This window comes from Montipora foliosa, unplaced genomic scaffold (genome assembly GCF_036669935.1).
Source record: "Montipora foliosa isolate CH-2021 unplaced genomic scaffold, ASM3666993v2 scaffold_451, whole genome shotgun sequence".
In the NCBI taxonomy this organism is placed as follows: Eukaryota; Metazoa; Cnidaria; class Anthozoa; order Scleractinia; family Acroporidae; genus Montipora; species Montipora foliosa.
Genome location: NW_027179758.1, coordinates 290,001 through 302,500, shown reverse-complemented (window position 1 = coordinate 302,500; position 12,500 = coordinate 290,001). Strand labels below are relative to the sequence as shown.

General features: G+C 40.4%; 2 protein-coding genes across 2 annotated transcripts in view; both read left to right on the top strand.

Annotated features, from left to right (window-relative positions):
• Positions 1-1,273, top strand: part of LOC137989292 (uncharacterized) — a 1,320-nt gene extending 47 nt beyond the window's left edge. The window contains exon 1 of the mRNA XM_068835120.1: positions 1-1,273. This exon is cut by the window's left edge and continues 47 nt beyond it. Coding sequence (XP_068691221.1) covers positions 1-1,273 — 1,273 coding nt within the window.
• A 4,662-nt stretch (positions 1,274-5,935) lies between these two features.
• LOC137989291 (uncharacterized) overlaps positions 5,936-12,500 on the top strand; it is a 21,129-nt gene continuing 14,564 nt past the window's right edge. The window contains exons 1-2 of the mRNA XM_068835119.1: positions 5,936-6,048; positions 6,169-6,217. Of these exons, the coding sequence (XP_068691220.1) occupies positions 6,001-6,048; positions 6,169-6,217 (97 nt within the window). The 5' untranslated portion in view covers positions 5,936-6,000. The remainder of the gene's footprint in view (positions 6,049-6,168; positions 6,218-12,500) is intronic.

Sequence of the window (12,500 nt, the reverse complement as noted above, 5' to 3'; positions counted from 1 at the left end):
ATTAGATGTTCTCGGGCTTGAAGATTCACCGACAGGAGACCAGGGTGTAGTCTATGAGGAATTTAAGGAGCAATTGTTGCGGAGCAAGGAAGGATGGTACGAAACCGGGCTTCCGTGGATAGGAAATCACCCTTCTCTGCCAAGTAACAAAGAAGGAAGCCTTCGCAGACTTGGGAGCCTTTTAAGGAAGCTAGATTCATCGAATTCCATCAGTGATTACCATGAAATCATTCAGGAGCAGTTGGAAACTGGAGTAGTCGAACACGCCCCCGACTTAATCCATGGAAGAGAATTTTACATACCCCACAAGGGAGTTATACGCGAATCAGCTGAAAGTACCAAGCTGAGAGTTGTTTACGATGCTTCGGCCAGAGCCTGGAACGGTGCACCATCATTGAACGAATGTCTGAACTCTGGCCCTCCCTTGCAGAACAAACTCTGGAGTGTGTTAATCCGTGGACGTTTCAACCCAGTTGCTGTAACAGGAGACATCAAGAAGGCCTTTCTGCAAGTAAGAATTAGAGCTGAGGATAGAGACGCACTAAGGTTCCACTGGGTGAAAGATATAGGAACGAGAGAGATAGAGACACTGCGCTTTACAAGAGCACTTTTCGGGTTAACGTCCTCACCCTTCCTATTGGCGGGAGTGATTGATCAGCATTTAGACAGCTGGAGCATCAAGAATCCCGAGATTGTGAAAGAAATCAAGAAAGATCTTTACGTAGATGATTGGATCGGGGGAGGAACTACAATTGCTAAAGCCAAAGAAATGAAGGAAGCCGCCATAGAGATATTTGCCGACGCTTCCTTTGAGCTGCACAAGTGGCATTCGAATGTACCGGAATTGGAGACTGGAGACGTTGAATCTTGCGTAGAAGACCAAACGTTTGCCAAACAGCAACTGTGCCAAGGAAGAAGAACAAGTATGATTTTAGGATTGGAATGGGACAAGCAGAGAGACACCATCAGCGTTGCCGTACCTACAGAGAAAGCTGTCGCAACAAAAAGAGGAATTCTCGCCAAGATAGCAAGAGTATACGATCCACTAGGAGTGGCGTCCCCCGTAACACTCAGTGGAAAGTTACTTTATCGAGATGCGTGCAATTTCAAGGTTGGATGGGACGAGCAGCTACCTCCAAAACTTGAAAAAAGGTGGGCAAGTTGGGAGTTTTCGCAGCCAGAATCGATCACGATCCCGAGGTCCTTAGCTAAGTACAAGGAACCAATTGACAGCGAAAATAACAAAGGAAACAAGCCACAGCAGCAAGAATAACAATTCTTAGAGGGAAGGGAAGAAAAATAATATCGATGTTAAAAACCTTTTTACGCGACATTTGATGATAACTTATTTCCTTAAAGGTTAACTTCATTATGTCTTTGTCTTTCATATAAATAACCAGGCAGCAGGGCTTTGCGCCATTATAATAAGCTTGTGTACATATTTTTAACGACGGGAGACAACCGAGTACGCCAATTATTTTCGATTCGCCGTTATTTGTATCATAGACGACTTTGCCTTGCAAAAGCAAGGGGACAAAAGGAAGACAATAGAAGAGCTTATACATAGTAATGAATCATTTTTGCGATTGCGTTCATGCTCGTTTGCGCGTAATTTGTATGCAGGTTTTTTGCGTATATTTGGTTCGCTTATCGCCGAGTTGCGGGAAAAAGATAAGGGCATGCCAAAACACTAATAACGATGTTGCTAAGTGCAAAGCTGGCATTAGTGGCTTAGAAATGGAAAACGACACTACTTTGCAAATGCTATCATGTAATGGACTTCGTAAGCATTGGAATGAACGCAGCGTCCGTAAGTGACGAATTTCGTATGTTGCTAACACTCGTTACATCCGATTGACGTTTGAAATTTCCGAACAAAGTAGTTATACAACGGTGCATAGAGAAGACACAAACAAACAAACAAACAAACAAAAAAAAAACAAGGAGGAAAGAAAGAGGGTAGTAGCCAAAACGCGGGGCCGGGGCCAGGGCCGGGGTCGGAGTCGGGGTCGGGGTCGGGGTCGGGGTCGGGGTCGGGGTCGGGGTCGGGGTCGGGGTCGGGGTCGGGGTCGGGGTCGGGGTGTCTTCTTTTTTTCAAAATGTTTCGTTTCAATTTTTGTAGTTATTCTCCCGTACTGTTATTTTCGGCATCTTTCCTTCGTCTATGTTGGAAATTAGTCAAAAAATATAGGGAACGTACGGAAGCTTCGATACGCTTTTAATACGTTAAACCAAGTGATTCGCACTTCGCGCGTTAAGTTATGTCGCTTAATTGTTTTAATGTATGGAACTATATTTGCAATTTGATTTACATATTATGGCAAGCCGTTACTGCCAAAAGCCCTTCAACTTTCTGGAAACCAGGTTGAAATCCATGTTGACACGATCGAGTTATAGAAATTGTAGGTTGAGTTACGTCTGGGGATGGTCGAGTTTCGTGGAAAAAGCTCCAGTTCTTTATACTGATTGTTGAGTTTCTGCGATCTTGTGTCGAGTTCTCGCTATTTAGTGTCGAGTTTCTGCGATCTAGTGTCGAGTTCCCGCGATCCAGTCTTGAGTTTCTGCGATCGACTGTCCAACTCTCGCTAGCGAGTTTTCTAATTCTGGCTAGCGAGTTTTAAAATTCTGGCTAGCGAGTTTTCAAATTCTCGCTAGCGAGTTTTCTAATTCTGGCTAGCGAGTTTTTTAAATTCTCGCTAGCGAGTTTTCTAATTCTGGCTAGCCAGTTTTAGAATTCTCGCTAGCGAGTTTTTTAATTCTCGCTAGCGAGTTTTCTGATTCTCGCTAGCGAGTTTTCTAATTCTCGCTAGCGAGTTTTTCAACTCATTCCCAGGACCTGCTCTGACAGCGTTACCCATAGGTCTATGCCTCTATGTATGCGTTCCGGTTCTTCGTTCTCCAACATGGCGACAATTGAGGAGGAACTTCGGAACATCTTCATAGGCTTTAACGAAATTTTAAAACAGTTAGAGTCTTGTGACGTCAATCCTGCGACTGAATACTCAGAAAGAAAACTACAGAATTATGTCACTATTCTTTTCGGGATGATCTGCCAAATTGAAAGCGGTGAAAGATCAGAGCATCGAAGCAACTTACTGACGCTTCTGACAGCGCTTTATGAACTGTCGTATGGGAAGCTGGAGACATTATCGAGTCAAATACAAGAGCAGTCATGTCTTCAGCAGAAGTCTTCTTACTATCCTCAACTTGAAAAGACTGGAGGTCGGCCCAAGTTCTCACTAACTAAAGAGCAGCTTGTGAATCTTCGCCAGACTGGTTTAACGTGGGCGAAAATTGCCTTGTGTCTGAATGTTAGCGAAAGAACTTTATACAGACGAGTTCAGGAATTTGAAATTGATGGCAAATTTTCAGATTTATCAGACAATGATCTAGACGAACAGTGCTCAAGTCCATTATGGCATTAACTCCTCGAGCGGGTGAAAGCTACATACGCGGGAGTTTGAAGGGCAGCGGCGTGCGAATCCAGCGTTGGAGGATACGGGAAAGGCTTAATTCCATAGATCCAAATTGCTTGTGGCACATTGATAGTAATCATAAATTAATAGCATAGAGATTTGTAATTCATGGGGGTATCGATGGGTACAGTCACAGGTACCCCAAGCACTGTTCGTCTAGATCATTGTCTGATAGATCTGAAAATTTGCCATCAATTTCAAATTCCTGAACTCGTCTGTATAAAGTTCTTTAGCTAACATTCAGACACAAGGCAATTTTCGCCCACATTAAACCAGTCTCGCGAAGATTCACAAGCTGCTCTTTAGTTAGTGAGAACTTGGGCCGACCTCCAGTCTTTTCAAGTTGAGGATAGTAAGAAGACTTCTGCTGAAGACATGACTGCTCTTGTATTTGACTCGATAATATCTCCAGCTTCCCATACGACAGTTCATAAAGCGCTGTCAGAAGCGTCAGTAAATTGCTTCGATGCTCTGATCTTTCACCGCTTTCAATTTGGCAGATCATCCCGAAAAGAATAGTGACATAATTCTGTAGTTTTCTTTCTGAGTATTCAGTCGCAGGATTGACGTCACAAGACTCTAACTGTTTTAAAATTTCGTTAAAGCCTATGAAGAAGTTCCGAAGTTCCTCCTCAATTGTCGCCATGTTGGAGAACGAAGAACCGGAACGCATACATAGAGGCATAGACCTATGGGTAACGCTGTCAGAGCAGGTCCTGGGAATGAGTTGAAAAACTCGCTAGCGAGAATTAGAAAACTCGCTAGCGAGAATCAGAAAACTCGCTAGCGAATTAAAAAACTCGCTAGCGAGAATTCTAAAACTGGCTAGCCAGAATTAGAAAACTCGCTAGCGAGAATTTAAAAAACTCGCTAGCCAGAATTAGAAAACTCGCTAGCGAGAATTTGAAAACTCGCTAGCCAGAATTTTAAAACTCGCTAGCGAGAATATGAAAACTCGCTAGCGAGAGTTGGACAGTCGATCGCAGAAACTCAAGACTGGATCGCGGGAACTCGACACTAGATCGCAGAAACTCGACACTAAATAGCGAGAACTCGACACAAGATCGCAGAAACTCAATAATCAGTATAAAGAACTGGAGCTTTTTCCACGAAACTCGACCATCCCCAGACGTAACTCAACCTACAATTTCTATAACTCGATCGTGTCAACATGGATTTCAACCTGGTTTCCAGAAAGTTGAAGGGCTTTTGGCAGTGACGGCTTGCCATAGTATTTACCACAGCAAGTTTGCATGAGTTGATAGGTGACAACTAATTAGAAATTCAGAAATATATAAATCGAAACTGCAAACGCGCAAACTACTTTTTCACTTTCCTCCGATCAAGAACGTTAAAGACAATCAATAGAAGAAATCAAACCATAAGATCGTGTAGAATAGAAGACACAAATTGTAAAATATTCAAGAAATCAGTTGCATTCTTCTTTTAGCCTATCGCCGGCATTCCAAAACATTAATCTACTGTAATAATTTCTTTTCAGTCGACTGGTTCAACGACATATCGATCGAGCAGCTAGTACGAATAAAAATCTGAAAATCTACAGGATCCTCAGTGGCGTGATCTTGCTTAAAGTAGTGCCTCGTACTGGTGCGAATCACCTAGAAACACTGAAGACTCGCTGAGCTCCACATTTTAAAACCACACTTTAATGTTTACTTTGTAAGAAACTTCTCCGCAATGCAATTAAAACGAAGCAGAACATAGCCATAACTCCACTATGGTCGTCACGCAAACGTACTCAGTTGCGTGTTTTCGCAAAATTGTTCTAAGTGTGGTTGTGTTTTTTCTCGTAAAATTGGATTCGATCCCTTGAAGTCCGAATAGAATTGGCTAGCAAGTTCCTATGCGACTGACTTTACTACAAACCGTTTGTGGTAAATCAGACAACAACATTGAGAACATTGACAGCAACACGAACAAACAAGCAAAAAGAACGTTGCATGACTGCGTGACGATCATCGTGGAACTGTGATTCTGTTGTTGTTTTTTTAACGAAGTGAATATTACGATGGGACTCTGTCTGGCAGTTAGCGTGTATTCCATAAACTCCAATTTTAGCAATTTCGGAAATTCTCTTAATTTCGAACAACAAACTTTGATTTTCGGAAAGACAAAAAAACAAAGTACGATTTTAAGAAAACTAAAATGCCCGTTAAGAGCTTCCATAGCTTCCGTAGTTTCCTCAATTTTTTTGACTTATTACCACCATAAATGACAGTCATTCGAGAATGACCACAAAATGAAAGAAATTTTTGGAAAAAAAGACACCCCGACCCCGACCCCGGCCCCGGCCCCGGCCCCGGCCCCCCTTTTTTTTTGCTACTACCGAGGAAAATACCGTTAAATATTGATGACTTTTAAACCAATGAATTGCTTCGAACTGACATGTAGGAAAAATTCTCCTGCCTCCTGCCCCCTGCCTGCGAACTTTGCTATCAACTGTTTCTATCGTGTTAACTTCTCGAAATTGAAAAAGCAAAAAATGACCTTTTGAAGAAAGAAAATGTGTCTTGTATCTTGGGCAGTTTGTTTTACGTTATCTTTGCTCACGGTGAGTTTGCAACTGAGTTTGTTGGATCATTGCATCTGTGAGTTTGCAGCATTTCAATTTACCTTAAAATGAAGTTGGTTTCCTAACGGTGCTTTAATTCTTGATACCTTAATTTTGCAGTTTACAAAATCGTCGTTTGCTTGCAAGTATTCTGTGGAGCACAATTCGGGTAAGTTTCCATTCAGTGTACTCCGGCGTTTCAGCCGACAAGAAACAACGATTTTTGTTAAGAAGCTGTAGGGCTAGCTGTCGCTTACAACGTCCTCTTGCGGTTTGTGACTCCATTCCGAAGGATGCCGGTACCATAGCCCTGTAACACCCCAAACACACAATCAACGGAACTTTACGTAACAGCACCTGAAGCGTGAAGAAAATGAAATGAAACATAAGCATGCAATTTGACTTAAGATATCACTAGTGTTAAAACGTTGAAACGAATTCCTGTTTTCGGAAACGAAATAAGATTATCTTCCTTCTAAAATGACAGCTGTGGAAGATCCATGCGAATTAAATGGTAAAAGCATGTAGGGCTGTGTAGGTTATATACTCTATCAGAATTCAGATCGAGAAAGTGTCTGCCTAACAATATTCGCCCCCGTGGCGCTGTAGCCAAACTATTGTGCCAGGATTCTAAACTGATTACTAGGTTTTTGGCCGAGCCAAAGTGTTCGTCTGCCTTGAATTATAGTTTGCTCAGTATTATACCGTTTTATATATAACTACAGGCTGCTGGCAGTTTATCTCATCGATCAACGGTAACATTTAATTTGGAAACTGGAGGCGTTATAAAATAATTGTGTGCTATCTTTATATAGGGTTTTAAAGGTTTAAACTATCAAGTGAGTTGAAAGAACATTTAATACGAGAAGAAGGCACATAATTATAAACTCAACGAATGAATGGGGTTAGTTCCTGGTACTGTGTCGAAGGGAGAGTAAAACAGGAAAATTGGGTTTCAAACCCAAAATTTCCACCGCGAAAAGATAAATAGGGACCTTAAGATGTAAGACGTCGACGAAGGTTTTCATTGTTAGTTTGGAGTACTTGCTGCAAAGAATCATAACCAACTGAAGACCCTCTATGAAGGCAAAAAAGTTTAATTTTCCCTCTTTTGTTTTAATTTTATAGATGTAATATATACGAGAACTCTTTACATAAGTTCTTAAAAGGCTTTATAAAAATATATATAATTATATCTGTTCGAAGGTGTAATAGCTGCTGAGTTTTATTCCTCAGTTATCGAGTTCCGTAAGTATAAAACTTAAAAATGGATTGCTTTAAAATCAGAAAAGAACCAATTCACCGTTGCTGTTGAAAAAAGTGTATGCCAGGCAAAACAAGTTGCGTCGCGGCAGCCTGAAAGTTAAGAAATAATTTGCCTGTGTTTAAATTAACAAATACACCAATACATCACTAACGTTTCATGTTTAACCGGAGAATTAGGGAAGCAGATGTTCGAAGGTGTAATAGCCGTTGAGTTTTATTCCTCAGTTATCTAGTTCCGTAAGTATAAAACTTAAAAATGGATTGCTTTAAAACCAGAAAAGAACCAATTCACCGTTGCTGTTGAGAAAAGTGTATGCCAGGCAAAACAAGTTGCATCTCGGTAGCCTGAAAGTTAACTGACAAAATAATTTGCCTGTGTTTAAATTAACAAATACACCAATACATCACTAACGCGTTTCATGTTTAACCGGAGAATTAGGGAAGCAGATGTTCGAAGGTGTAATAGCTGTTGAGTTTTATTCCTCAGTTATCGAGTTCCATAAGCATAAAACTTAAAAATGGATTGCTTTAAAATCAGAAAAGAACCAATTCACCGTTGCTGTTGAGAAAAGTGTATGCCGGGCAAAACAAGTTGCATCTCGGTAGCCTGAAAGTTAAGATATAATTTGCCTGTGTTTAAATTAATTTTTACCTAAACAGCGGGGACCCACCTTCCTGACCCAAGTTAAGCTCGTCATGTTGCTTTCTTTCTTAAATACCAGGTACCAGCCCTCCGCTAATGAAGCATTGTAACAAAATGCTATGCAACAGCCCAGGCAATGGGCCGCATAACCCATGATAAATATGATTTACTTAGTTATGTTATTATAAGGGACTTTAAGATCTACGACGGGGACAAAAACGAAAACATCACCTCAAAATATAACTTTCAATAGTTGTGAGTCTTGCGTGATTTTGCTCACCTCGTTCACTAAATGCGCTGTTACACTGTGAAATGTTTCGTGCAACTTGTCTCGCAATGTTTTGGCGACACGTTGCACGAAACATTTCACAGTGTAACATGCCCTGCAATGGCCAAAAGTTGCAAGAGCCGTTGCCGAAAGTAGAATTAAGATCTACTTTTCGTGCAACTCGTCTGGCAACGATTTTGGCCGTTGCCGGGTATGTTGCACTGTGAAATGTTTCGTGCAACTTGTCCCGCACCATGTCGCCCGAACATTGCGAGACAAGTTGCACGGAATATTTCACAGTGTAGCAGCGCCTTAACGGCGCTGTTACAGTGCAATTGTTCGTGCAACGTGTCTCACAACGCCATTGCGAGACAAGTTGCATAAATCGTTGTCCAATGTAACATACCTCGCAACTTTGCGAGACCCGTTGCAGAAAGTAGAATTGAGTTCTACTTCCGCAACGGTTGCAACGAATTTTTTAAGCATTGCGCAGAAAAACGTCTGTCCTGCAACTTGTGTGGCAACGGTTTGCGGCACCAGCCTATGAAAATCTTCCTTTCTCATGTGGTCATCGAAACGAGACAAGTTGCATGGAACGTACGGAAACCTACGAAACTACGAAATAATCACGAAGAAGATTGTTTATTTCATCAACAGAGCACGCCATTTTGCTATTCCCGTTCCTCCTCTGCTCTATAAGATTAGTGTTTGCGGCATGTTATTCAAACAAAACAACTAAATGGACGACCCTAAACATTTCAAGTAAGCCCTACTTGGAATCTGTATCATCGCTACATAAAAAGTGAGGACTGTTGGACTAGTAAAATAAAATTTTTGCGAATACCTATCCCGAGCGTGTCCTGACACATACATATATTTGCAGCAATCAGATGACCTGTATATACCTTAGGGTGCGTTCGATTCAGTGATCCTATTCGGGCATAAGAATACGTGTAGTGATGATTTAAAACGGTATGTCTGGCGTTTTTGAAGCAACAAGGATAATATTAATAAAGATATGTTTGAAATAGCATTTTAGCAGGTGTGTGACAATTTTACTGTGAATCATGATCTCGTAAAAACCTAACTTCTACTCCATGTATTCCTATTCCGGAATACGGTCAATCGAACGCTATCTCATTCTCGTCAATCCTGAACATATATGTTCTTGACCCAAGCACCGAGGAAAGCCCCATTTTAGTTTTTCATGAGTAGTTCATTTCTAAAACCAGTCGTTTCAACATAACAAAATATGTTTGTTTCGTCGGGAGCTATAAATTGGTTTCGCCGGAAAACTTGGGAAGCGCTACGAAGGCGGAAAGACGTTTCATAGAAACTCCATTTTTTCACAGTCAACTATTGCTTGCTGCCAGGTACATCCGTTATCGATATTTTGAGCATTTGAGTTTGTAATAGCGAGCGACTTAAGTGAATATGTATCCCCTTTTTTTTTGTGTTTTTCAAAGTTGTCTTTTGGTGAATTTAGTGGCAAGTGCGAACGTTACTCCAAGGCGGTAGTTCTTTTTATTACGTCCACAACAATCAAACAATGAAGAGGATTTTCGAATCACAGGAATGTTTTCGAAAAATAAAGCGGGAATGGGGAAGGTTTGAAAAGTTTATCAATTTTGAAAAAGTCGTTAAAGAAATTGTAACGTTAAAAATAACTTGACGTTTCGATGACTTGATAATGTCAAATGTAAGGAAATTGATATGAGTGGAAGTATTTGCATAAAATGTAGGCTTGAACATAAATAAATGAAACTGAAGCATGGGCAATTAAGTCAAAATCCCAGCCTCCAATTTATTCAGGCCAACCATTCCTTTTTCTCTCTTTACCGTGGAATGCGTTTCCAATTTTGGGGTGTTTCAAGATGCAGAAATTAAAGAATCAATCGAGTGAAACGAGTAGAGAGTTGATGTTAACGGTTTAATTTCCTCCCACGCTGACAGAAAGCCTCTCCTTTGGAAGGAAAAATGTCACGTTTTAATACCCTGGAGTAGACGTTGAAAGTGAAAATCTGTACGCCGGGAAAAACCAGTGTTTATATTTTCGATGAAAAGTTTAAAAAGTGCTTTACTAACTCAGTCTGTTTTTTTGAAAGGGCAAATGGGTCGGTCGGACTATGTTAAATGGAGAAAAAGTGGGAAGGCTCTATGCCTTTTTACACCTACCAATCATGTTAATTTCTTTACATTTTGCAATGATGACCCGAAGTCACACAAACGTCATGGTATTTTCGTTGTTTATCTTTCTTTCTTTCTTTTCTTAAGCGAAGTTTCTTCATACTTCGTCATACTATGGTTTCCTTAACAATTTGAAAAACCTTTTGAAGCTCTATAACAGAATCCCGCGTTCAACTTTTACTTTGCGCAAATGACTAAAAATCCTAAATAGGCGATGTTTTTTTCCAACTTGAACCCTTTTCAGTTATAGTATTCAGTTAAAGGCTTGTTCATGGTCAGGTTAAAGGATTCAATTAACATACAAATACGTTTCAAAAGGAGTGGATCTGTTTTCCCTTGACTCGGAGGCGTTTTTTGTAGCTCATTATTTTTTAATAGTTGGAAGCGGCAGAGTAAACTTCCTAAGTCAGTTTGCCTTAGGGTTGCCTTTATTTCTTTTAATAGTTTGGAGCAGAACAATTAACTTCACAGTCCCTTTATCTGAAAGTTTAATTCTTTTTTTGAAATCAGTAGGCAATTCGCATTGACAACGCGGGAATAAAACACAACTTACTACTCAAACACACTATTCGGACTAAGAATCGGGTTGGAAGCGGAACAATGAATAACGGCTCATAACATATATAGAGGATATTACATGGCCGCGCGGGGATACGAATTTTATCTTCGAGTGCTGTTTATTATATAGATATTGATGAAATGTCTAGCTTTAAAACAAGTTGTTTTATTCATTTTCGAAATGATGAAAAAGTGTTCACCAACCACTAAAACACGCATGTTGTATAACATGAAACAAGATACGAACGTTATGAAAAACAAATCATGATAATGTAAAATTTGCAATAAAAATGTTAATGTAGTAGAGAAGAATTATAATAAAGCACAAAAGTATCGTACAATGAAGAGGAAGCTCGCGTTTTATTGGCTAATCGTGTTCGTTACCATGACGACAGCTATATCTTCACATGTGAAAGATAAAAATGATACGTTCACTGCGCGCGGTGAAGATATGATTTTTTAGTAAAAGAAGAAATCCTGGTATTTCATCAGTATCTATATAATAAAAAGTGATAAGTGCAGTGTAATGATGTATGCGGATGATCACCAAGCTTAAACCTTCGGGGAAAGAATCGAAGACGTTAATTTGAGAGTACTATTCTGAACCATGAGGGGAAGAATATTTCAAATTGGTATACGGACAATCTATTCATGTGTAATCATGAGAAATTTCAGTCGGTGAGTCTCGGGCCGAAGCATAAAATCTAAACGGATGAAAATTGATGTTATGAACACTGACACTGAGAGTCGATCGAGAGTAACTCTCAAATAAAATTACTAGGAGTGACCATCGACGAACATTTGAATTTTAGTAGGCATTTTTGTGAGGTATGCAAAAATGCATCTAGCAAGGTTGGAGTCTTGATGGGGCTTAGAAACATGTTACTGCGCCTTTCAATAACATGCGGACTCTACAATTCAAAGCTCAATCGACAAATGCGTTTTTCGCTACTGTCAATCAAATGTTCGGTGGCTTCTCCCTGCTTCCGACTATGTTGACTGAACTGGGCTCAACGATGTGATTTGATTACTGCGCGCTCGACAGTAGTCGGAAGCTTCGGAGCCGCCGAACATTTGATTGACGGTAGCGAAAAACGCATTTGTCGATTGAGCTTCTGTTGACCGTTTGAATTTAAGAGTTCGCATGTTATTGAAAGGCGCAGTAACAACGTCAGCTAAACTTACGATTTTCAGCGAGTACAAGAGCGAGTGGAAGAGCCGTCTACCGTGATACGAGAAGTTCGTACGACGAACTCTTGAGAAAAGCTAAACCCACGACACTAGTCTGTCGCCGATTGCAGGATATAGCCATAATCATGTAACTGTAAGGCAAGGTACAATATACGCCCTCCGTACATAAAGGACCTTTTTTAACGAGATAATTCTCGCTATGAACTTGGCAATTCTGGGAACTTCTAGCTTTAATTTATTCCATGATATAACACAACAACTTACAGGAGACATAGCTTAAGATATGTGCGTCCAGTGATTTGGTCTAAATTAAGCAAGGGTGTCAAAACTGCAGAACCA